Raw genomic sequence first — 26,826 nt, forward strand, 5'->3', positions numbered from 1 at the left:
CAGGGAATGAGGCAAAGCCTCCTGTGATTTTTTCAGGCCAGAATTACCAGTTGGAAACACTGGGTTTGATTCTCCCATATTTCGGGTGTATAAAAACCGACCCACTTGAAATCAAAGGAACTCCTTGAGGTAGTCCACCCAGTCCGACTTGCAATGAGCCCCAAAGTCAATTCCATGTTAGGACATCCATTTCTCAATGACTAAAGACAGAGCATGCAAAACAAACATGTGTCTATAATTAGAAGAAGTTTGGGGATTAAGAATAGTTTTTAAAAAGGTCTTAAGAAGGTGTGTTAAGAGGGAGGTAAGGACTAATTCATGGTTGATTGAGGGATTCATGATAATACATGGAGGAAGCATTACAACTTTATCTACCAAGAGGCCAGGGAACAATCTTACAAACATATGTAGACCGCTGTCAGCACCCAGGTTCAGCCTATTCCTCAAGTTCCTGTTTAGTAGCCCATGGACCTCAATGTACTACAATTACTTACAAGATCTCTCTGTCCTTATTTCACCCAAGCTCAACAACTATGTTTTCAATCATGCTTTCTTCCCTGTACCCAGTGAGGCCAATTTGATTTTGCTAGTTTACGTCTGGCCGGCGAGCTTAAGACCTTCCTTCTTCCACATTGTGCACATGTTAAGGACTTCTATCAAAACATTTTGGCTAAAAACCGAAGAATATTAACCTAAAAAGAGGCAAAAAACACAAATGCAGCCATTACAAACATTTTTCTTTATAAAAAAAAGTTGTACGCGTCTACATCGGAGTTGCTTTAACATGATGATGCTGTTTTTCTTTCTGCTTTCACAGTTGTATGATTTCCTAAAGGAAAAATTAAAATATACCCAAAAAGTTTTTAAAAATTGCAGTGGCACAACAGTCTTTTCACAATTTAATAACAAGTACATAGATTCACGATTTAAAAAAGGGTTTGGGTCCAATTTAGGATGCAACACGGGTGGGTTTTCCAAATTTAGCACATTATTAAACTGATGTGGCGTGAAACATTTTGACATCATGTCACGATTAAATAAAGCACTAGTTTGCACATTATTGACTAAGATACAGCAAAAGTCTTGACCTTTCTGATATTGTAAAAATAATTTGACTTGCTCGTACGCATTCATACCTTGAAGCTTGTTTTTATGGAAGTGCAGTGCCAATGAATAAAAACCAACATTGGAAGACCGTGATGCCAACAGGCCGAGATGTCTGTGGGGGCAGGGTTGCATAAGTACAGACAGAGTTTGCATTTTGCAAATGGTAACTTTCTATGGGGTCGCTGTCTTTTAATGCATGCCACTGACCATCTTCAACCTGGCTGCCCCTATGCGCAATGCCAATGGTAGCTTGAAGACTGCCTTTGCAGAACATCCAAGGTATTCTTCCGTACAATGCAAGCTACTGCTTCCCAAACGAGTAAAGGTGGAGGGTCTACCATCAGTGATCAAGCCATTGAGGAAAACAATGGACTTATTGCATAACATTCTAGAAGATATCACTTCCGAGACGCCTTCCTGCAGCTGCTTTCAATGCAGCTGCATGAGCTCCCAAAGACATCTGTGGCACAATACTCCAAGTCATTGTTGATGCTGCTGCTTTCCTGTCCAGTGACGCCCCCTTCGACTTTGCACAGTCTGAGGAATGTCCCCCTAATCTGGTGTTATTGGGCCTGTCGGAAGACCAGTTCCTTCAACTTGTGCATCTGACCATCCCTCAGCGCCTCACGGATGGAGCGGAAGAAGCCGAAGTAGTGTTGGAAGTTGTGGATCATGAGCAGAATGCCGGCCAGCAGCTCTTTGGAAGTTAGGAGGTGATGGATGTAGGCACGGCTGTGGTTGCGGCAACAATAGCACGAGCAGCCTGGAACTACAGGGGCAAAATCATCCCAGTACCTGCCAAGAACATACAAAATACAAACGTTATAAAACAAAACTCTGAGGACATGTTCCAGACATCATACAGAATTCATAATATCACTATTATTTGTTTTATACTCTCTAACTTCAAACTTTGCTGTTTCATAAAATAAAAGAACTTGCAAATCAAAGACACAAACAATCTACAACTCTGACAGGAAAGAGAAGAAAGGGGTAGAATAGAAAAGAACCTAGAAGGTAACAGTGATAACAATCCTCTCTTGGTTGCCTTTGGTTTGAATCTAAAGGATAATCCTAGTAGAGTAGTGGCCCAGGAAACAGCATATACAGGAGATAAAGCAATTCGAATCAAATGGAAGAATGTAGACAAGGAACATTTCCTGAAGATCTTGTCAGGGACCATCAGCCAGACTTTATGGTATTGACTGCCCATGATGAGGCCCCGCAAAAAAAATCTGAGAGGCTTTTAATTCGGTTTGCACTGAAAATGTCCTCTAGGCTGCTGGGAAATAAGCCTATAAAAGATAAATGTACAGGGTTGGTTCAATCATGCTGAAGTGCTATGTGAAGTGCAATCTAAATCCAAACAGGGATACAGAGGTACATTTTAAACCTCGCACTGACCCTGATGATGTTTTTTACCCATGTGTTAGGACCCTTCTATTAAAACTTTGATATGGGTAACTCCTAGAGACATTTTTAACATATAATTGCACTTCACATAGCACTTCACTCTTGTCACATTAACAACCTGCTCCGCTGCAACTCAGGCGTTGAAGCACAGCTGGATTACATTAGGTGGTCCAGCTGGGCCCGATCATGAAGCATGCCACCTACTAGGTAGGTGGGTGAGGGGTTTCCTAAATAACAACTTGTTTTGTTTGCGCTCCTTTTTACAAGAGTTTGGGTTAAGAACCACAAACCTAAACTTGCTAAAAAAGACTTGTCCACATTGTTTGTTGGCATATTACTCAGGGAAAAGGACAAGTAATTCTTTCCTTACTCTCTAGTTGTTCTCATGTCTGAGAACTATATATGGCCTTCAGATGCTCAAAGTCATTTTTAAGCAATTTGGATTTTAAAATTAATTTATCAAAATCTTTCAAAATGAAAGTGGGGCCAAAACACTCAGAAGCAAGGAAATGTCAACAGGGTAGGATTGAGATACCCCAGGACAAACTTTTACATATTTGGGCATCCCTTCGGACTCCCTTATGAACTGGGAATCTCTACTGACAGATGTCCAACGAGAAGAGGATAGAGAGAGAGCATATCGACATTACGACAGGACTTATCCCCCTAACGAAGGGCTGATGCCCAAAATGCATTGGGGTATCTGTGTGAAGAGATAATGTACCTCACTAATGGTATGCATATGAGAAGAATCATATGAATCAAGTTTGAAAAATGAAGTATATAACAAAGATGTAAAAAGAAAATATAGGAATTTAAGAACCAAATAACATTGATTATTTTTTAAAGTGGATGAACATTTGAAAAGCGGCAAACACGTCACTTAGAGTGCTCATTGAGTCCGCTCACTCCCTGTTGGATGAACTAGGTCTATTCAAATACAGAGATCCATAGTTTAAGCCCATTGTTATTATGGTTAAAGGTTTGTGGTTCGCCAGAGACAAGCTTTACCAGAGAGATTCTATCAGATTGTCTTACACTGGATAATGTTTCAGCTATCCCCTGGATTGTACATGTTAAATTGGCTTTTAATAGCTTGGGGACTCCAGAGTTTTTTTTCCATCCCCGACAGCATTAAAGCAGATTCTAAACGCTTGATTAAAACCTTTTTCAGTTTAATCAGCGAGTCAAAATATGTCTTTGGGACTTTCAAGCTTTGCATTCTAGTTCTAAATCTAGTCTCATAAAATCTTAACCAAGGCCCTAAGCTTTATTTGCATTATATTCAGAGCATAGAGGGTAGTTTTTATTTGACGAGATTCAGTTTTAATATCATTCATTTTTTGGTGGCATTCCCAAAGCAGGGAACTTGGTCCGAAGTGCATCCTAATTGTCCTTTTGATAACATTTCTATTCAAAGTACATTGCACTTTATGTTTTTTTTCCAATTGTATAACTCTCTACGTAACTGTCCTTTGGATGCTAGTTATAGCCGAATAAAGATGTATGAACTGAACTGGGTGAAAGAGGAACACAAAAAGTCCTCCATGTTCTCAAACCTGCCCAAAAACATGTGTAGAATTATAGAATGGCAAATTTGTGAGAGATCCTATGATCAGAATGTCCTGGTGTAGGATGGCTCCATGAACTAATGTGCTCAGTACTTTTTCAACGCTGGGCTTGACGCATTGAACAGAGGAGCTTTCTACACCATCAAATGTCAGGCTCTTCCAGTGAGTGACTGATATGAGGCTTGAAAAGCTTTTCCTCCACATTTTAAATCATTACCGGTTGTGCGTGTATTTCCTAGAACAGATAAGACTATTCTTTCATCATTACTACACTCTTAATATTTGCATATAATAATGAATTAACATTTTTTACACCCAATAACAGCAAAGATAGGTCTCAGTTTTTAAGACATTCCTTTGCATCTGCTATTAAAATGAATTTAATTTAGGACTGTAAAACAGTACCCACTTAAACGCAAGTGAACGGGTAATGATAGTTAGCTATTCCTTTCTCGATAAAGGTCAGAGGGGTGCTGGCTGGCTCTGACCATTTGCCAGTCTGGTTGCATCAGTGGGCTGAACTTACCCAGTGAGCTTCTGTTGATAGCTTGTAAATAGCAAACCAATCTTAGATAGGAATGTAGACAAGACAAATAATCAAAGGGACAACTGGATTCGAGGTGTGATAGACCAAATTTTCCCGCTTATGAAACAGAGTTCTCGTAGACAGAAGCCTTCAGCCTGCTGGTTTAACAAAGACTTACTTATGATGAAGCAAAAATGTAAATGCCTTGAATGTATTTGGTGTAAAACCTATGAGCCATTTCATAAAGAAGATTATCTAGCAGCTCTAAAAGTGTACTACCACTCAATTAAGCAATCTTACAGAGAATGTTATGCAACTAAAATCTAGTCAGCCACCAATACCTTTAGAGAGATTTTTCTCTGTAGTCAAGTCACTAACCTCATTCTCTTCCTTCTCCTCTGCCATTTCACCCTGGGTTGAGAGATACAACCATTTCGCTCTCCTTTTTTCTCAAAAAGTGGGAAACATCTACGCCTCATTTCCAGCTGAAGCAAGAGATTCTTCATGTTGGATTGTTTGGTTCAACACATCAGACGATACCTCTAGGCCGTCTGAAATTTTCTGGCTAATATGTTAGCTATGCTCTTCTGTGAAATCTGTTTCCCCCTTAGACCCTGTGTCTCGGTCTATTTTGGAGCAGGGTTCCGAGATGGTCTATCCAGTTTTATGCAAACGTTTGAATTGTTCTTTAGCCACCGGTTGTCTCCCTGAGTAGGAAATCACAACGGTAGCCCCATTACTAGAGAAACCTGTGCTCGATCCTTCAAATTTGTAGAATAATCGACCAATCTCCATTTTCCCTTTTTTCTCCAAGATCGCTGGGAAATGTGTAAACAAGCAATCTTTCAACTTTTTAGAAGGTAATAACTTGCCTCATAGGACTAAGTCGGGCTTCCATCCATCTTGAGCACTGACTCTGCTTTGCTAATGGCCACTGAATCAATGCGTTGCATCTTGGACTCAGGTGACTCGGTGGCATTTATTATGTTAGATCTCAGTGCTGCTTTTGACACAGTATCTCATAATATCCTGGTAAAAAGATTGTGGGAAAGATGTACAGGCAACGAGGCTCTGCTTTGGCTCGTCTCTTTTTTGCAAGGCAGAACTTTTGAGGTTTCTCAAAAACCGTTCGACACAAAAAAGTTTGCACTGTGCTAAGAAGTGCCTTCTCTTAGTCCAATCCTCTTTGATATTTACGTCAGCCCCTTGGCCGATGTTATTAAATGTCTTGACCTTACCATCATTCTGTATGTGGACGATAGGCAGCTGAACATCACTCTCTCTCAAAAAAGCAACAGCACCTTCTAGAAGCAGCCAGCTGGATGGACAAAAATTGATTAAAATTAAACTGTCAAAAGACCAAGGTGGTGATCCTGGATAATCCACCTGATATTTGGTTCACCGAATGGTGGGCTGCCAATCTGGGTCCTTCGCAATCATTAAAACAGAAAGTAAAAAATCTCTGTATCTGGCTAGATCATAAGCTGTCATTCGATAACCAAGTAAATAGTCTAGCCGGAAAATGCTTTGGGACAAGAAGATTCTGGATTTCTACCTTTGTCAGTCCAGAAAACTAATATTCAAGCTGTGGTTACTTCCAGATTGAGCTATTGAAATGCTCTTTAGCTTAGCTTTTCACAATCACACCTCAACAGATTACAATGCATTCAAAACTCTGCTGCGTGTTTGTTGCTGAAACTTCCAAGATGCATCTGCATTGGTATTGGTCTGAGCAAATTGCACTTGCCGCATCAAGAGAATCGCCTCTAAAGCTCTCTGCTATCTAATGTTGGTCCACTGTACTTTCAATCTGTGACTAAACATTATGTCCCAGTTAGGAATTTAAGATCATCTCATGCAAGGTTAGCTCTTGTTCTAAAATGTAAAAAGTTAGAATTGGAGGCAGCATTTTTAGTTATTTGGCCCCTAAGATCTGAAATTCCTTGCCTCAAAAAATTTGCCAGGCACTATCCAAAGCTTCTTTTAGAAAACTGTTAAAAATGTGGTTCTTTACCTCAGGTTATTAATCACCCTACATGCGCAGTTCTTGCAGGAGCGGAGTCTTACGCTCGAACACTTCAGCAAAGTAGCCATGCCCTTTACAAATCTGCTTTATTATTATTACTTACTTCAAGATGCAGGACAACATAAATATAAACATCTGCTGCAGTTTATCTCAAATGAAGTCTACGTTTAGATGTGTATGTAATATTTAGGATATTCAATAGACTCAAGAGTTTATTACATCTGTTCACCACAGACAACTATCTCCACCCACGCCGCCACAGACCCCATTCCCAAACTCTTCCAACCGGAACCATGAAATCCTCACAGCGCAAGAGTCAGTTCAAAGACAGATGGAGAAGCTTTGATCCAGATAAGAGTAAAGACAAGGGGTTAATAGGAGAAGGAAGGAAGAATATTACAGGTTAAACAGCAAAGGATGAACAGAAGCTTAAGAAAGAACGGTGAAGACCTTTCTATCAGTTAAACCTTTTAAATTAAATGCATACATATTGTAGGTCTTATTTCATCTGCAACACTTCCACTGAAGTTTGCACAAGCTTGATAAAGTAAAGAATGTAGAGCCCCCCAGAAAAGCCAGCACCACGCGGGAGCTTTATCCACACCTTGTTTGCAACAAAAGTTCAACTACGTTCGGAGCAGGTTTGTGAGAGAAAAACAAGCAGCACCAAAGTCTACAGGTCAGAAGCTGTTCTAAATTAAATTGTTTTGTATGTTGAGCCTGAGGTGATATTATGTACATGTATTAATGCACATGGTAGTTGCACAGATAGTTGCAGAAGATACAGATGATTAAAAAAAGAATCTGTTGTAAATGGAGTGCCTTCCTAGGGTGATAGCACAATGATTTTACAATGAAAAGGATGTGGTAAGTAACTGCTCTACTGATGATTACTAGCAGGGACTTTATAACACTCACTGCTCGTTTCATACAGACAGCAACAGTGGACTCTGTAGTATTGTATGAGGTCTTCAAGTAGAGCAGATTTCCAAAGTTCTAGAGGAGGGGTGTACAAGAGGGACAGCCATACCACCTTTTAAGGATATACACATGCCAAGAATTTACATAAATCAATCATAATTTTGAAAATGAAGCATGGCCAGCATGATATTTGCTAGATCTTTGTTCTGTGCTGTAACGTAAAATACTTGGGGAACTGTTCAGAAATACACCGCAATGGATGCATCGTTGGGTTAGTCTGTTAGGGAGTTGGAACCTACAAGTTGAGAATTATGTCGACAAGACCATCTCCCATCTGACATAGAGCACCTGGTGTCTTGATGAGCCAGTCAATAAGCGAATAATGACCACTAAATCTTTGACACGCACTGGCCAGAAGACCAGTCTTCAGGGCTTTGCCCGTAGAATTTTTAGAGGATTTTAACATACACCACCGCATGAATGTGTGCACAGTATAGGACCGTCGCGAGATGCTGTAGATGACTCTTTCTTTCTTCTCTTCCCTTTCCTTTCTGGAGGCATCATGATGTCCAGATTCACAAATCCCGATTTACAAAGTTCAGAAATTAACTTTTTGCAAGTAATTGAAGGGAATTTTCGCTACACAGAATCCCAGGAGTATGCCTGAAATTCTCCAGTGGTGGTACAATTCCAGAAGTACTCTAACCACCCAGTGGGGGGTACGGTATATGCATAAGAAAATAATTAGGAAATGTGTAATTAACTTTTTTTTTTTTCACAGGGAATATATGCTCATCCTTGGAAGGACTCTTTCGTACATGTGCATATGTGCATTAAATATGGAGACGCTCACTTCCATTTCACTCCCTAGAAAGTCACTTAACCCAGTTTTTAGCAGGACCTGATTAACATGCGGTTCCAGGATGTGTAAACAAACTTATAAGACTATGGGTGTTCACTACATTTTTGACGGATCCATTCACCACCAGCACCTCCATTTTGGGGTTTTGGTTGCCGTCGTATATGTACTTTGTGACTTCAAAACATTCCACAAATCCTGATCATGTCAAGCAGGATGGGGAAATTATTTTTTTCCTTTAATTTCTTTATTGGTTTTGTTACAGCATACAAATGAAACTTCATTTGTAGACTCCACGATCTCCCTAGAGAAACAGAGGTAACAGACGGAGTTGTACATGCTATGAGAATACACTCGAAGCAGGTGCAAGCAAACTTATATAATACATAGAGGCATAGAAATCAATATGTGCACTGGTGCATTAACAGTGTACATAACTACAGCAAATAACATTTTCGTTGGACTCCAGCATTGTGTGAAACCACCACCTTCCACGGAAGATTGTGAGTCCACTTGAAGTAAGGCAAATTAGTCCCTGTAAGGTTTCGGGTCACATTGTCAACTACAAAAATAGCAGCCTGCAACAATATAGAGAAATGATATAGACTTGCACAATATCGTCAAGGTATACATACATAAAGGACTGTAGATTTACTATAGTAACTCCCCATCAACTTACTTTGACGATATTGTACATGTCGATTTTGCAACAGTTCAATGTTAAAGTGCCAGTATTTTTATACTATATCCCCTGTGGTTGTTGTAGATATTCTTGGAGCTCTGTATAGGGGGTGTCCAGGCTTTAAAAAAGCTCCTCGCACTCGTGATGCACGGCTAACACACAATCCTAGGCCTTATAATTGGGAGGGGTCATGCGCATCCAATGAGGTTTGGGGGCGACATCGAATTTCACAAGAAGACCCTGCCTTCTGAATCGGGATTGCTCCACTGTTACTTTTGGAAGGAGGCCCAACAACACAATAGTGGGATTCGTCAAAAAGACAACGTCAATAATAGAGTTATTACCCAGGATTTAAGGCAAAATTTAAAATGAGGGAAAAGCAGAATCCGATCATATGCTAGAAGCCTGCCCCCTTTGACCTAAATCTGGGGCACGTAGGATCATTTTGAGGGTTAAACTTAGCCAGCCCCAGAGAGCAGGATAAATGAGAGTTTAAAAAACAACAATGTTGTATCAACTATAAGCGAACGTTAATAGAGACACCTCCAGGTTCATGCTGTCGCCAGTCATCTTTAAGTTCTCCATTGAGCCCCTTGGGGCTCTACTCACCAATAACAGCATCAAAACTCACCAAATGTAGGCGGGAAACAACTCTTATTTTATTTCCGCTCTAGCTACCAAACACCTCAAACTCAGACATGGATATCCAAGTTGAGCTCTGCCTGAAGATTAACCCAACCAAGACAGCTTTCCTGCCATGTGCCAAGAACAACAAGAAGCCCAAATCATGCCACGGTGACATTAACATTGACTGCTTCGAACCCCAACTTTCACCCAAAGCCAAGACACTTGGATTCACCCTGGCCAGCAATTTCACCCTTAAGGACACATTTCCAAAGGCAGCCTGGTGCCAGTTAGTAAAGGAAGTGAAACTGCTCTTCCCAGAAAGCGACTTCTGAAATACTGTACAGAAGTGCCCGACTTTGGATGGTGGCAACACCTCGCCCCATGGCCTCCTGGACTTAATACTGGACCCACCTAGTGACAGCACGTCTCACCCCGGGCCTAAAAAAATATAATCACATCACTCCCATTCTGATGGAACTTCACAGGCTCGCCCTGCCCGCCAGCACCATCTTCAAAACCAATGGCATCGTTTACATAGCCCTCACGACCAGAACCCAAACATATATGGCTGACAAGCTCAAAATCTCCATTGGTCCTTGGCACTCCAACAGCCAGCATACCAACACACTGGAGGCAAAAAAAGAAAAAAACAACGCAACAGGTCTTCTCCATATATGCACCTAGGATCTGGAGCAACATCCCTGCATTTGTTTGGACCAACTCAAGCAAGCATCAATTTAGGAAATATTTTAACATCCCAATGCAGTAACATTACACTTCTGCTCAGAACCTTGCTACCTGTTCCATATTTTGTTGACGATAGATTTGTGTTTGACCCCGTACACTGATCAGCTGTCTTTTGGCTCGGTTCGTGCTATACAAACACCTTTGCTTTGATCACAGATTCCCTTACAAAGGGAATCCATGCATTCACAGTCTAAATTCCCACACCATTTAGTTTGCACCTTAATAGGACCCTGCCCCATATGCGCCTGACAAAGCGTATAAATAATTTTACATGGCGAGGGCCCACTAAACAACCTTCCCCCAAAAGTAAAAAAATGCAAGTATTGGAGAACAAACCGTCTTAGGAACACAAAGCTGATGCCTCAAACTATTATTGTCCTAATCCTGCAGCCTACACAATGACGGACCACGCCCAGCCAGAGAATACAATACTGCAGACGTACTGTAAAGAAAAATGGATAAGGGGTTGGAAAAACTCTACAATGCCTCTTTGTATTCAGGCAGGTCACTCCCCCCACGCCGCAGAACTGCACCAATGCATCTGTGTGCCCCCGCTGCCTGTCTCCGTCGCTGCTGCAGGTTCGAGGCCCCTCTGCCTCGGTAGTCTGGTAGGCCGGTACTGCTGATTTTGTTAACTGGAATGCTTTTATTTCTGCCAATGTATTTCTTAATCCTTCATTAACCCCCTTTTTCACTGTGCCCCCCTGCTTTTTGCCTTGTGTACCCCTTGCTTCACCTGTTTTCCCTGCTGCTGCGTCCCAGCCCCCCTGCTCGCCCATGCGCTGCTCCCGCCTCCCAGCTGCTCCTCCCTCCCACCTCCCTTATATGGTGGCCGCGCCGGAGCCGCGCCTAAGGCAAGCTCATCTGCGCCCATCCGCGCCTGGACCGCGCCCAGCGCCAGAAACTCTGGCCCTCAAACGCCACAACACCAGTCTCTGCTACGATGCCGGCACCTGCCACGGGCTCAACACCGGACGATCACACACCTGCTTCCTGGCCGCCCCAAAGCGCACCCAAGGACACTTCTCCTGCCGGAGCTGCAGCTTCACCAGCATCCGATCTGCCACAGAATTGCACCAATGCATCTGTGTGCCCCCGCTGCCTGTCTCCGTCGCTGCCGCAGATTCGAGGCCCCTCTGCCTCGGTAGTCTGGTAGACCGGTACTGCTGATTTTGTTAACTGCGATGTTTTTATTTCTGCCTATGTATTTCTTAATCCTTTGTTTTCCCCCTTTTTCACTGTGCCCTCCTGCTTTTTGCCTTGTGTACCCCTTGCTTCACTTGTTTTTCCCGCTGCTGCATCCCAGCCCCCTTGCTCGCCCATGCGCTGCTCCCGCCTCCCAGCTGCTCCTCCCTCCCACCTCCCTTATATGGTAAGGCAAGCTCGTCTGCGCCCATCCGCGCCTGGACAGCGCCCAGCGCCAGAAACCCTGGCCCTCAAACGCCACAATACCAGTCTCTGCTACGATGCCGGCACCTTCCATGGACTCAACACCGGACGATCACACACCTGCTTCCTGGCCGCCCGAAAGCGCACCCAAGGACCCTTCTCCTGCCGGAGCTGCAGCTTCACCAGCATCCGATCTGCCACACCACCCACAGAGAAAGGCCGCAATCACCTCAGATGCATTCTACTCAACACCCGCTCCGCCCGCAAGCACGCCATCGAACTCTGGGACCTACTCGACTTCACTTTCCCAGACCTCGCCTTCCTGGCGGAGACCTGGATGAATCCCTCCTCGGCACCCAACATCGCCATAGCCATCCCGGATGGCTACAAGATCACCCGCAAAGACCGCACCAATAGAACAGTGAGGAGGAAATGCCATCATCCACGTAAACCACCTCAGAGTCTCGACCAGAACCAACGACACCTTAAGCACCGCCGAACATATGCACTTCCAGATCCACACCGATCCCAACACCACCCTCAGAGGAACCCTCCTCTACAGACCGCCCAGACCCCGACCACAGTTCAGCAGCTCCATCGCCGACTTCGACCTGAACTTCCACCTCGAGAACAACAATGACACCAACTCCACCCCCCTGTTGGACAACCTCGCCAACCTCGGACTCAGGTAGCTCGTCACAACACCCATCCACTCTGCTGGCCACACGCTTGACTCCAACTTCTCCGCAAGCTCCCACGTCTCCTTCAGCCACACCACCGAACTCCACTGGACCGACCATAGCTGCATCCACTTCACCTTCCGGAAACCTACCACGCACCACAGCACTCAACAGATCCCTCGCCGCTGGTGGAGCAAAGTCACCGAAGACCAGCTAAACACCACCCTCGCCCAGAGCCCACCCGCCGACCCCGACACCGCCGCTCGCAACCTCAGACAGTGGATCAACGGCTGCGCCAACACACTCGCCCCAATCAAGAAACCCTTTTAACAGACACACCAACATGAAAGCCAGCTGGTTCACCACGGACCTCAAGGCCTCCAAGCAAACCTGCTGAAAACTAGAGAAGAAATGGCTCTGCGAACAGACACCTGGCAGCTACGCAGCCCACAAGAACGTCATCCGCAGACACCATCAGATCCGCGAAAAGGGTCACCTTCAAAGACAGCCTAGACAACAGCGCACACAACAGCGCACACAACAGCAAAGAGCTCTGCAACATCGTGAAGGAACTCTCCAACCCCAGCTCCGACACCAACGACATTCCACCTTCACAAGACCTGAGCGACTCCCTCGCCGCCTTCTTCCACTGCAAGACATCCATGACAGCTTCAGCACCCTGACCGCCACCGAGACCTCTAACACCACGGCCACCATTCACACCGCTCCCCTGCTCACCTGGACCAACATAAACGATGACGACACCATCAAAATCATTAACACCATCCACTCCGGCTCTCCGTCAGACCCATGCCCACACCACATCTTCAACAAAGCCAGCGCCACCGTTGCACCCCTTCTCCGCAAGGCCATGAACATCTCCTTCGAGACCGCGACCTTCCCGGAGAGCTGGAAGCACGCAGAGATCAACGCCTTACTCAAAACACACAAGGCTGATCTGAAGAACCTCAAGAACTTCCGACCCATCTCCCTGCTCCCGTTCCCGGGGAAGGTCATCGAGAAGACCGTCAACAGACAGCTGACCCCGAGGTGAACAGCATCCTGGACCCGTCCCAGTCTGGGTTCCGCAGCAACCATAGCACCGAAACTGCCCTCATCACTGCCACCGATGACATCAGGGCCCTGCTGGACAACGGCGAAACCGCGGCCCTCATCCTATTAGACCTGTCAGCCGCCTTCAACACTGTCTGCCACTGCACCCTACGAACATGCCTCCACAATGCAGGGATCCGAGACAAAGCACTGGACTGGACAACCTCCTTCCTCTCCGGCAGAACCCAGAGTGTCCGCCTCCTCCCTTTTCGATCCGAAGCCACTAAGATCATCTGTAACGTACCCCAAGGATCGTCCCTTAGCCCGACATTGTTCAACATCTACAGGGCACCACTCCCTTACGTCGCCCGACTGAACCTCAACATCATCTCCTACGCCGATGACACCCAGCTGATCCTCTCCCTCACCAAGGACCCCCTCACCGCCAAAACCAACTTCCACGAAGGAATGAAAGCTGTTGCCGTGTGGATGGAGAACAGCCGTCTGAAGCTGAACTCAGACAAGACGGAAGTCCTCATCCTCAGCACCAACCCCTCGACTCCTGGTGGCCGTCTGCACTAGAAGCAGCACCAACGCCCACCAACCACACACGCAACCTAGGTTTCATCCTCGACTCAACACTCTCCATGACCAAGCAAGTCAATGCCATCTCATCCTCCTGTTTCAACACCCCCGCATGCTCCGTAAGATCTACAGGTGGATCCCCACCGAAACAAGAAGAACGGTCACCCAGGTCCTTGTCAGCAGCAGGTTAGACTACGGAAACGCCCTCTACGCAGGAGCTTCGGCCAAACTCGTGAAACGACTACAACGCATACAGAACGCCTCTGCAAGCTTGATCCTCGACATCCCCTGCCGCAGCCACATCACACCCCACCTGAGAGACCTGCACTGGCTTCCCGTCAACAAGAGGATCACCTTCAACTCCTCACCCACGCACACAAAGCACTCCACAACACCGGACCGGCATACCTCAACAGACGACTCACCTTCTACACCCCGAACTGCCAGTTACGCTCCGCCGGCCTCGCCCTCGCCACCGTCCCCCGTATCCCCCGTATCCGAAGAGCGACCACCAGCGGCAGATCATTCTCCCACCTCGCCGCCAAAACCTGGAACACCCTCCCCATCCTCTTATGGCAGACTCAGGACCTACTTACCTTTAGAAGGCTACTCAAAACCTGGCTATTCGAGCAGTAGCAGCACCCCTCCCCCCCCTTGAGGCGCCTTGAGGCCCTCACGGGTGAGTAGTGAGCTTTACAAATGTTCTGATTGATTGATTCCACAGCTGCAAAGAACATCATTCAGGGAAGCAGCAGCAGCAGAATGATTAAAGGATCCCCGGGAAGAAAGAAGAAGCCTCCCACCCCATCTTAAAGCATCCAGACCGATCACAGGGACCAATTACTATTTTGCAGCCCTAAGTTACTCTCTGGTGCACAAACAGAGGTGTTCCTTAATGGTAATCACAGTTCAGCATCATGGGAATCTTCACTGAAACAATAAACATAAAATAGTTCCACCCGCTTGTGGGACCACAAAACACTTTTTTTAAACAAAACTTTAGCCTATGCAGTGTTTTGTAGGTAAACGCTGCCATTACCCAAATGCAGACCTACCCTCCATATCATAAACCGGCAATATCATTTCCACCACTCTGCTCTCTATCAATAATATAGAAATACCAAATGTGGCAACATTGAAGAATAAAGACAGACATGCGGCAAACAAGAAAAAACGCAAATCAAACTCCTATGTTGGAGAGAAAAACAAAGGAAACAAGAGCTTCTTTAGTTAAATGAAAACACAATCTAAGGAGCCGGCACCTTTCCTCTCCCAGCGTGTTCTGTACTGGCAGTTGCCTGACAGGTTCAGGCCTATTTGAGGGAGATCTGCAGAGTTTTCAATTTAACTAAATCAAAATTTGCAGTTGTGAATTGAAAGGACTGGCATGTGAGAGGGTTGTTTATGACTTCAGTGAAGAGTCCTACAGACAAGGATTACCAGTAGCATTTATTTCGGTAGCATAGGTTCTTCACTGGAAAGAAAAGCAAGATTATCCCAAAACCAGGAGGTCCTCAACAATCAAGTACAAAGAAAAACCAGAAAAACACACTCATGATCATAACCTTGTCTATTCAGAGGAGCTTGGCCACCTAACATGTCAGCTCTAGAATCTTCCTCTGGACAGTAGTGCCCAGTGAATGTATAGACAGAGTTTAATGCTGCTACTTTACACAGGTGGTGAGGGCACTCAGGGAGAGCAGCACCCCGAAAGTTTTTGGGGAGGGCACGGAGGTGACACCACCACCTGGGAAAGTGGGGTACCCCAGCAGAGTTGCACTGTCCAAGCAACAGCACAGCCCTCTGATGCACCACCTCTACTGCCTCTCAGAATACTGCCCCTCTTGCTGCCCCTCTCAGGGGAAGTTTCCATCTTGTCCCTCTGGTTGCTCCTCTTCTCAGCTGCGGTCGGATCCTACCCAGTCAGGTCGCTCCCATGCGAGCCCCTACCTTATCTCGCAATGGTACCTCACTCTACGACCTCCTTTCGCAAGGGTGTAGAGTCCTCTTCGGACATCTGGGTTTGCATTGTCCCCATTACATGACACAACGATACACGAATTATGCAGATAGGCTGTAAGCACCATTTATTGTGTGCCACAGTGATTCATTGTTTAAATTCCCACTGGAGGCCTCTCATGGCCCATCCTAGGGTTCTCCTCGTCCGGCCTCTGTCACTTCGCCATGTAGTGCTGTCCTTGGGCCCCGCAACAAGTAATACCTACCACTGCTATATGGAGCCATGCAGAGGAGCCCTATGGCATGCTGCGTGTAGAGCAAATATCCAGCATGGGTTTCTTTTTCTTAAGCAAAATTAAAAGGAAATAAAACTCAATGAACGGGTGAAAGTGGCAGTTTTTGCCTCTGAAATAACGCAGAGACTGTATTTTTGTAACAAAGTTGGTCCAGGGGGGACTATATCAAGCTTACGACGATCCATGAAGATCCTACGATGTGGTAGTTTGTGAAGCTGGCTTGTGGTAGGTGTGAGCGCCATCTCATCGCCTGCATCTGGCTCTGCTCCCTCACCGGTGCTGAAGCCGTTACCAGAAATGAGTGGGGCTAAGCATCAGGTCTAGTTGCTCCCCTTGGATGTAGCAGTTCTCGAGGGATGGGGATGGTTGACAACCACAGACAGTCTACAATACTGTTTGACGTGTTTTCTATTCCTGTTTTTCAGGCTTGAAAGTGAGTTCACATATTTGTAACACTAGCAGCGGATCGCTCTTCGATAAAAGGACGAAGCTTGAAAACTGATGACTACCTCTTCTGTCCGAAGTATGACCATGAGCGGTATCGTAAGACATGGAGCTACTCTGATGAGGCTTGAACCACCATTTGTACAATGCACAGCCTACTTATTTTGTCTGAACCTACAAGATGTGTAACCTTAGGCATAGCACTATGCTACACTGAGCTGCTGAGAGCAAGAATCTGACAAACAGGTCTGGAGTCTGAGAATTCAGTATTTAAGACCTCCATAATATTAGCTGACGCTCTGCTATCTTAGTTTTACTAAACATTGTGCATTGTAAACTGAGATACAGCCTGCTTGATCAGAAGTTATTCAAAATTGGTTAACACAATGGACAGGTCGCTGCAGTAGGAATGTGTGGGACTGCAAAGAGAAATACATGCAAAACCAACAACTATCTTTAAAGGAGAGTTCACGTCATTGAGGAAACTGAACCACCAAAGGCAACAGACTGTTCTTCTCCCCTGCTGCAAAATGAACAGGGCCATTCAACCAGTCCAGACTGAGATGTGCCCAGAAACGGCACTTTTTTCAATTTACTTTTACAAACATTATACAATCACCTGCGTTGGTTAATCAATGAGTCCCGGGGAAATAGACGTTAGAATATGAGCTTATCAAACAATAAAAGGCAGGGTCATCAAAAACCAGAGGTCTTGCTGTGCATAAGAATGTTGCATCACAAACCTCCATACGATGGCACCCTATAGTTCTGAAAGAGGAATCTTCAGTCCAAACATGTGACTAACTCCTCTGCATTATTAGTCAAGTCCTCATAACAAACAGGCCTCTTAGCTCTGATCTCCACTGCACACTGACATTTGACTTCAGAGGACCATGAAAGTGCATGACTAAAGTTCAAACACCTTAGCATGGCCTACAACTTCGATGGCAGGAGGTATTTTTTGGCTGAACATAAAAGATTGAGAGTACGTCTAATGGCTTGTCCATTTAAAGTTGGGTCATGCATTGGTGCTAAAGCAGAGGGAAGGGCACAAGGCAGGTGGGGAGTTGAGTAAAAGCCCACCACTCGTGCTTTATATTACTCCTGTTTAGGATTTAGTGACAAAAAAACTGGATACAACACAACACGTAGTTAATTTATTGACAATGGTACTGAAGCAAGCAAAGCCGGCTGTCCTGGAATTCTCGCACAAGAGCAAATACTCTTTTCCCTGAACAACCAGCAAGTCGATTCTACTGATCTTCCCACTTTACACCATCGCTTGTTATGACGCAATAATTGCAGCGCCTTCAGTTGGTACTAATGTGGTTGGACAGAGGACGAACACCTCGTTCTTCTGTCCGGTCCTGTTACTGCCACCTGACTGGTCACCAAACAGCAGGATCTCTGCAAAAGGACGCACTGGAACCAAAGGAGACCACTTCTCATCAGCCCTGGTAGTTTATTTCTTCCGGATGTACACACTTTTAGTACAAGTCACACTTCCACAGAGTAGGTTTGTCTTTGACCTACAGGTGGGTGCTAACCTTAGAAGGGCGCCTGAATGTCCTCTAGCTAGTCCCGCTGCACTGAAGCCTGAACCATACTCTGACATGCCCAGAGAATGCAGCACCACACACTACTGGCCCGTGTAGTGTGGAAAAGGCACAAAGCAGATCTGCACTGTTTGGAGCTCTATTGATTTCCTTCGTCTCTCTGTAGTTTTAAAACCTTTTCAATCTTCTGCAAATCATAAATAGCTAAAAAAAAAATCAAAGCACTTCATGTAAAGCCCATACTACGTATTCCAGGGCAATTCACACGTAGCAAATAACAAAAAAATGTAAAGCAATGAAAAGTAATTAGGATTTAGATTTAAATGTAGGGTTACAATTATAATCAGAGTTTAGTATTGAGTTTGGGCATAGGGTTACAATTGGGGTCTGAGTTTGGAGGTAGGATTACAATTAGGATTAGAGTTTGGGCGTAGGGTTACAATTAGGGTTAGAGTTTATGGTGTAGAACATAAGCTTGTCATCAGATCTAAGGTTTAGCTGTTGGGTTACAGTTTGGTGTGTAGGATGGAAGGTTATGGTTAGAGCAAAGGTCTACATGCAGGATAGGATTAGCATTAGAGTTTAAGGAGTAAAGGCACGATTTAGAATGTAAGGTTGTCATTAGGGGAAGGGCTCAAATGTAGGAAAAGAGCAGGGTTACAGTTTAGGGTGTAAGGTATTGGTTAGGTCTAGGCTTACACTAGTGTTAGGAGTCTAGGATATAGAGTTGTGGTATATTCAGGACTACGTTTACAATTAGGATAAGATTTTAGGGAATAGGGTAAGGGTGTAGGATGGAAGGTCATGGTTGAGACTCAAGTTAGAATTTAGGTTTAGATTGTGGCTAGAGATAAAAGGGCTAGATTTGGTTTAGAGAGTAAAGAAAGGCAGGGCCAGGGCCAGTAATTTAGTTGATATAAATGCAGATGGTTTACAAAAGCGGGCATGTTTTATATGGTTTACATTAGGTGGAATGGGGTGTCTGGGTTGGCATGGAGTCAGATGTGGATGTACTCTCTTCATCTCTGCTGCCAGCCTGGAGGCCCTAATCCTGCACCATCTAGCCCTTCCCCGTGCCTTTGATCTGTATGAAGGGGGACCCCATAAGCGATGTCCATCAAGAGGCCACCCTGGAGTAATCTCAAAAGGAAACGTTTGCAGTTTGTTGCTGCCCAGCAGCCAAAAGATATATCATGAGTGCTGACAACGGTGGCTCCCATCAGCATTGCACGGGTACCAACAGAGAAGCCTGCCCTGCGGGAAGCCTGAAGAATGGAAGGAGCTCCATGAGTGGTGTGAAGACAGGCCCCACACTGAGAGACCAAAGGGAGCGAAACCTGTGAAAGAGCTTCAAAATAGCCGAGACAGCCACAGCGAAGCAGGCATAATGAGCGCATATTGGGTTTCTTTGATGCACCCACACAACAGGTCATCATTCAGGCGTCTGTAATGTCAAGACTGGACTATGCCTGCTCTCTATATCTGGGGTCCAATAAGGCTGAAATTCTGAGGCTACAAAGGGCACAGAACGCGGCAGCAAGAACCCTTCTGGGTTTGCGCAGGTCCTGCCCGGTGTCTGACGCCATTCTTCTTCTTCACTGGCTGCCCAGGCGAATTGAATTCAAGGCTCTATGCATCTCTTTCAACGTCTTGAAATTGACCACCCCTACTATCCTGGCCAACCTCCTCTCGCCATATGTTCCCTCACGACATCTCCGCTCACGGGGTCAACACGTGGTGGTGGTCCTCCGGAGATCGAGAGTCCGTGCTGGAGGCCGCTCCTTTCGTAGTAGAGCAGCCCTCTTCTGGAACGCACTACCTGCTCCCATCCGTGGCCTTAACTACTATCTAAAATTCAGGGAGGCCATTAAGACTCCCCATTTCCCTGCAAAGTAGTCCTATTATCTGTTCCATCCGCATGTGTCAGTTGCTCTGCTGTCAGCGCCAGGACGCCCCTTTGCTGAGGCAGCTGTTGCACTTTATAAGTTGTGCTAACATAACATAACATAACAAACCTTAGACAAGGCCCAATAGGAGCTTTCTGGCACATATGACCCCTCATGGAATGCTCAACAATACCTCGTCCTGCTATCAAACCATAGAGCGGGGAGACTCTCCGCTCTAACAAGAGGAGTAAGTCTGTTGCTAAACATCATTATGAACAGCAGAAACTGTGTGGTCTCAGATCAATGCTTGCGCAGAACAGGAGAGGACAAGAAACATTTCATGCTGGGCTGCAAGAAGTTCCACAATACGGTCAGGTCTAACAACATCTGGAGCAAAGAACATCTTGAAAACCCAGACCAACAAACGTTCTTCCTCCTAAGTGACCTCTCAAGCTACACAACAAACAAGGTGGCTTATAGTTGAGAAAAAACTTGGACATTTGGATGAGACTCTTGCAAAATTAAAACCATGGCACAAAGTATATGAGCATTACATTTATGTTGAAGAACTTCCTGGGAAAAAAGCAGAACTACAACACGTTACCTATTTAATGCGCTAATGTGCTCGAGCGGCGATAGCTGGCCCATTTCTTTGAACCTTATTTAATAATGCTTTGCTGAATTTCATTATTTTTGTATACATGCGAAGTGTGAAAGGCAGCTACGCTTTTGCATTGTCGGCCATTAGCACCTTCAATAAATGTCATTTTATTTCAGAGCGGCCGAGCAGTATTGCGAGTTACTGCCTTGGCAATAGGCCGATAGGGACAGAGGCAAGGAGTGAAGCCTGCTGACCCGACAGAGAATGACACCTGCTCTTGCGGTAGACACCAAAGCAACACTTTATAGGCCCCATATCATTTAGAAACTGTCCGCGCAGAGGAAAGAGTTCACAACCATCACAAATTCACCCACTGACCCCAGAGACAGGCTCAACTTGTCAACACGCCATCGATGAAATCACTGGGCTCCTAATAAAATAATATAATGTAGGGTGTCATAAGTTGTATTTGTTTCTGGTATTAGCTGTCACTGATCTAGAATGCCTGCGAAACTATTAATAGGCCCCTTCTTGATGTTGTTTATAAGTAAGAATTCAGTGATCAACTCTGTTCTTTTCATTTCATTTGCCTCACTGTTTCTTACAAGTAAACAAAAGTGCATTAAAAATGCAGTTTGTTTTTATAACGTTTAAATATATTGTCTGCTGTATATAATACTGTGCATGTTTAAATCATTTACTATCTCAAAATGAAAACAAAATCTTAAGCAGTCTTTCAAACAGAACAGAACACTGGTATTTTTTTCAAATTTGCAACTTATATTATACTTGCTTGCTAGGTAAAATGCCCTATAAAATAAATACAAAAATATTCTTCAACCATTCTATCCTATTATTTCTTTGGAATAATGGAGGACCTCAAAGTCTACTGCCTTTCACTATGAAATTAAAGAGAAATAAACTGTACTGCTATCAGTAAGAAGTGCGATTCCTAAATTGTCTATTCAAGAGCTAAATGTTACATTATGGAAGTCACATTTCTATAGGATAATCAGCTTTTATGTGGACCAAGGCATTTTGCGCTCAGAGGTAATGCTGTGGCAAATAGAACATATTACTATTGCTGTACACTCCGATTCTGCAGTGTACAGGCCGGGTATCACCACACAAGGAAGAGGAAGAATACATTTTAACTAGGGCTCCCGGTTTTCCGTTTTTACGGATTTTTACATATAAATACAGGCGGAAATCTATATTTCCTTTGTCTGTATTTATATTTAGAAACGGAAAAATACTAGAAAATGTGGACACACTGCCGTGCTCGAATCCAGCTAAGCCCCCTTCCTGCTTCTGGAAATTTCTTCCGGGGCGCGCACACAGCCGCACCCGAGTACTTCACAGGTCTTTTGAAAGACCATTTACATGTTAACGAGGCTTTATTGTTTCATCCAATGCCCTAGCCTCCCCCAACGCCCCGGACTCCTCCAGTCCCAGGCCCCATACAGTGCACGTTGTAAGCACTTCAATTCTCAGTGCTGCAGCAGAAGAAGAATGAATAAGCAAAGATCAAACTTGTAATTAATCAACCCCCGTCAGGCTGGCCGCCCCACAAGCTTTCCTTGTGTGCACACATATGAAAGAAAACAAGATGATCCGGCGATCAGTATCCAAACGGGGCACTGGCTGCAGCATCACACAGATCTGATGGTGCCTCGCTTTCTGTTTTAAAGGCAAGGCACCCAGACAGTCACTTCTATGCACTAGTAGTGCAGAGATTCCAGGCGGAAACGGGCAGTTTTGTTCTTTTAAACTGAGCTGCCCTAGGCTGTCCCTGCCTCTTAACTTAAGTGGTATTGGCAGGATGTTATTACCGAAGGGCCATCTGGCAGTCAGTGGAGCCCCTCCTCCCCCCAAACATAATTTTGGTCCCTAACAGCCGGTCTGTTTCAGAGAGCAGATCGTTGTCCACCGAGGCCAGTCTCCTCTGCAGCAAAACCAGCAGAGCGGACTGGCAAGAAGTTGAAGTTCTCAAACTAATGGGAATTTCCTCTCCCTACTGTGAATCTTAGGTCATAGAAACTAGAAACCATGACTTGAGTGGATATGAGGTGCACCATACAGAAAGGGCATAACATGGAGCAGCACCGATATGGAGTGGCCATGTTCGGCTGCACCGTCATCGTGCGAGGGATACCACTAATACTCCAAAGGATTACATCATGTTTTCATCCAGGGAAATGTATGTAGCAACATGGCGTCAACATACATACTACATATCACTGTACTTTCAATATGAAATATTTTAGTTTCCCAAATTCTGCTCATGTGCTGGTGATGGAACAGGTCAAGGTCTGCAGTCAATACAGCCACTGACATTAAGGAAGGGAGTCAAAGGGTAGAGCCAGCATTGACAGCTTCAATTCTGAATTTTATTTGTGGAATTTTGATGTTGTAACCCATGTTGCAAACAAGCATTGAAAATGCAATAGGTCTTGCCTTTTATTACGTTAAAGCCATTTGCTTTGCTAATGGTACTGTATAGCAAAGCAAATGGCTTTAACTTAATTAATGGCGAGACCTATTGCCTTTTTAATGCTTGTTTACCCTGCTTCCAAGCAAAACGGGTTGAATGGGGCCTTGCACCTCCCTAGGGCTCGAAGTTTTCACAAATGATCGGGACTGGTTGAGTCACCCTGATCAGACTGTACCGTTGGCCGGTTTGCTGAATGTTCTGATTGTAAAGGAGTGAGGTTAAAGAGTGCCAGGGTCCGGATGATATGCCAGGGTCAGAAACGGGCCACAGCCCAGCGACAAAAAGTGACTAGGCCCATGCACAATTTTGAAAACACTTTGCAAAATTCATTAATATTTCGCATTAGGCACATTTGCAGCACTTTTTGCACTCAAGACTGGCACTAGCGAAACATATTTGCATACATTTGTGTACATTTCTCAAAAAAATCTGCTGTTTCACAAGCCCCTACCTATGTCCCAGAGATGGGCTAGTTTGACTCTGAAATGCCCGCTTGACTCCGCGATAGCTCAAGGAGCACATATCTTATCGGGTGCTCAGGATAACACAGTCAGACAACCAGCTCACTCAAATATACAGATTACGCCGCCCAGATAAGCGCGGGGAAGACGAGGCGAAAGATTCCTAGTGGCAGACCCCTGCAGAGAAGGTGGGCGGCCTGAGCGTCTTCTCCACATGCCCGGCACTGGCAGTGCCCCCTCTGCACTGACTACTCTCCTGTGGGTCAAGATAAGGGTGCTGTCTCTGGGCAGCCAAGTGCTTGGCAAGACAGGGTGGTGTTAGCGCCTCGGTGATAACCTCTCGGAGAGATGCAAGGACACTCCGAGAGCCCTTCACATGCAAGAGTGCGCCGGTGTATTGCAGGAATAGATTGGCCATTAGCCCAGCTAGCCAAGTGCCTGGCTTCCTGCTTCATCCACGCCCACGGGGCTGCTCCCTTGCAGAGTTCATCAACCTTAGTAGTGTGCGACCCCACCCCCATTTGTAACTTTAAAGCTCCCTTGAGCAGCGGGCTGACGAGCCTGGGATCCCGCACCTACGCGCCTGAGTGGTACTATACCTGGCAGATATTGGCAGCCATAGGCAACCCCAGTACACGGCCTATCCCTGCTGATGGGGGGTAATACCCCGAAACACGTGTCCAGGGATGGCGAAGACAGCGAAGATAGCAGACGATCGAAAGATGATGCATCGCGAACACTTTACTACATTGACCAGAGTCCTTAGGGGCGACACCGCCGGTGTGTGAGTAGTGTGCGACCCCACCCCCATTTGTAACTTTAAAGCTCCCTTGAGCAGCGGGCTGACGAGCCTGGGATCCCGCACCTACGCGCCTGAGTGGTACTATACCTGGCAGATATTGGCAGCCATCGGCAACCCCAGTACTCGGCCTATCCCTGCTGATGAGGGGTAATACCCCGAAACACGTGTCCAGGGATGGCGAAGACAGCGAAGATAGCAGACGATCGAAAGATGATACATCGCGAACACTTTACTACATTGACCAGAGTCCTTAGGGGCGACACCGCCGGTGTGTGAGTAGTGTGCGACCCCACCCCCATTTGTAACCTTATATATGAATATTAACTGCTGTAAACAATTCCCACCTCTACAAAATGCTTTAATAAGGCGAATACACACATGTAACGTGGCTCAGGGACACCTCACACTTGGACCTCACAGAGCTGTATTGTTTTGTAAAAGCATTCACAGAGCCCGTCCTACCCGTGCAAGGCGTTGAAGCGCTTTGAGGCCCCGTAGCACACTAGTCCATGGCGTGCAATGGCTGGAAATATAAAAGAAACGCACTACTGATATTTCTACAACAGGACGGCGTTGCCACATTGTGAATAATAATTTCAAACGTCAACAATTTCTTTTACTGCATAAACATGCTTGCAGGTACGCTTCTGTTCAAACAAATATTGGAACGTCTAGAGTCTAGACGGATGTGCCACTCGTGCCTTGCGTGAAGGAGGGACTGTAGGACAGTAAGGCTGGTGCAGAGTCACTCTCATGCCACGATTGCAGGAGTGACTAAAGGACAGTAAGGCTGGTGCAGAGTCCGTCACACGTCGCGCTGGAGGCACGTCTCCTCTGGGTGTCTGACAGAGCTGGGGCCAGTCAGTCACCTGTCAGGCAGGTTTGTTGCCATCATTAAAGGCCCCTCTTGGCATCAGCGCCTTTACATCTTCGGTGTCACCCGTTGGCTTGCGTACCTTGGCACTCACTGACATGTTTTTTTTAAGCGGGAATCTCCGCCACTGCAGTTCTTCATGTAGGGAATGGCTGTACTATGGTTTTGCAATGACGTTCGTGCACTTCTTGATTTGTGATTCGGTTAAGGGCTGTGAGTGAATGGACTCTGGACCCCTGGCCCTTCAATCCTAGCCAGCCAGCTAGATAGCATTGTGTTATCCTGGGCAAAAAGCTAGGCTGAGATCACTGTATCTACCCAAATTAGGAGCGCTTCGAAGCAAGAAGTATTGTGGGCGATAAGAACCCGTCGACATTCACATTTAATGGTTGAAACGATCAGAAAATCGTTAAACTCGTTAACAGAGACGGCGGCCGTATTCATTCCACTTAGGGAAACTCGCTGCGGGTTTGAATTTTGCCTCCTTCCTTCGTTTGCCGCTGAACCGTGACCCGCTCTTTACCGCGGTAGGGTCTGAAAACTCGCGTCCCACGGGAGGGTCGGGCAATGAAGGCGCCCCACGGGAGGGTCGGGCAATGAAGGCTCCTCTGAGTCTGTTTTAAATACCGTGTTGAATCGGGGAGGGGCAGGGGTAACAGAGGGAGACGGTGGAGCAAAGAGAGGTGGGGTGTTCAGAGACTGACGCCCCATTTCAGACTATATTCAGGTTAGATTATCTAAAGTAAGCATGCTGTGTCTTGCTATAGCTCCAAACAAGCCAGCTTCGGAGCGCTTCTGCCTCAGAGGTGAGGTCCAATCACTTTTACGAAGACAGGCTGCACGAAGCAATCCTGAGGCAGTTAACAGATCGGTTAAAAAAGTAGGTTTGGCTTTAATACACTGCATTAAACAATTGAAACATCGCAGCGCTATTTTGCAAAAAAGATTCACAGACCAGGTGAGCCCCGTGAAGCTCTTTCTTCTCATCCTAAAGCCAAAGAGCGCTGTAACACTACTTCTGCAGCAGCCGCCAGCTAGCTGCCTTGCCTCACGCCAAATACAGAATAAAAAGCGCTGGCTTTGGTGACATAGTCATTTTCTCTTTTTCTGCCGTCCCACTTGTACGGCCTCGACCTGACTTCCTTCTGGCGCAAAAGGTTTTTATTATCTTTATGGGGCCATCTGTTTGATCCCATAAAGATAACAAAGCTTTTACGCCAGAAGGAAGTCAGGGCAGTCGGTCCAAGTGGGCCGGCCGAAAAAGAGA

General features: G+C 45.6%; 1 protein-coding gene across 2 annotated transcripts in view; it reads right to left on the minus strand.

The window, feature by feature from the left end:
* Window positions 1-886: 886 nt before the first annotated feature.
* The window catches only part of QTRT2 (queuine tRNA-ribosyltransferase accessory subunit 2), a 187,497-nt gene continuing 161,557 nt past the window's right edge, over window positions 887-26,826 (minus strand). For both annotated transcript variants that reach the window (XM_078656655.1, XM_078656656.1), the window contains exon 9: window positions 887-1,902. In XM_078656655.1, the coding sequence (XP_078512781.1) occupies window positions 1,671-1,902 (232 nt within the window). In that variant the 3' untranslated portion in view covers window positions 887-1,670. The remainder of the gene's footprint in view (window positions 1,903-26,826) is intronic.

Source organism: Lissotriton helveticus, chromosome 8, assembly GCF_964261635.1.
Source record: "Lissotriton helveticus chromosome 8, aLisHel1.1, whole genome shotgun sequence".
Taxonomy (NCBI): domain Eukaryota; kingdom Metazoa; phylum Chordata; class Amphibia; order Caudata; family Salamandridae; genus Lissotriton; species Lissotriton helveticus.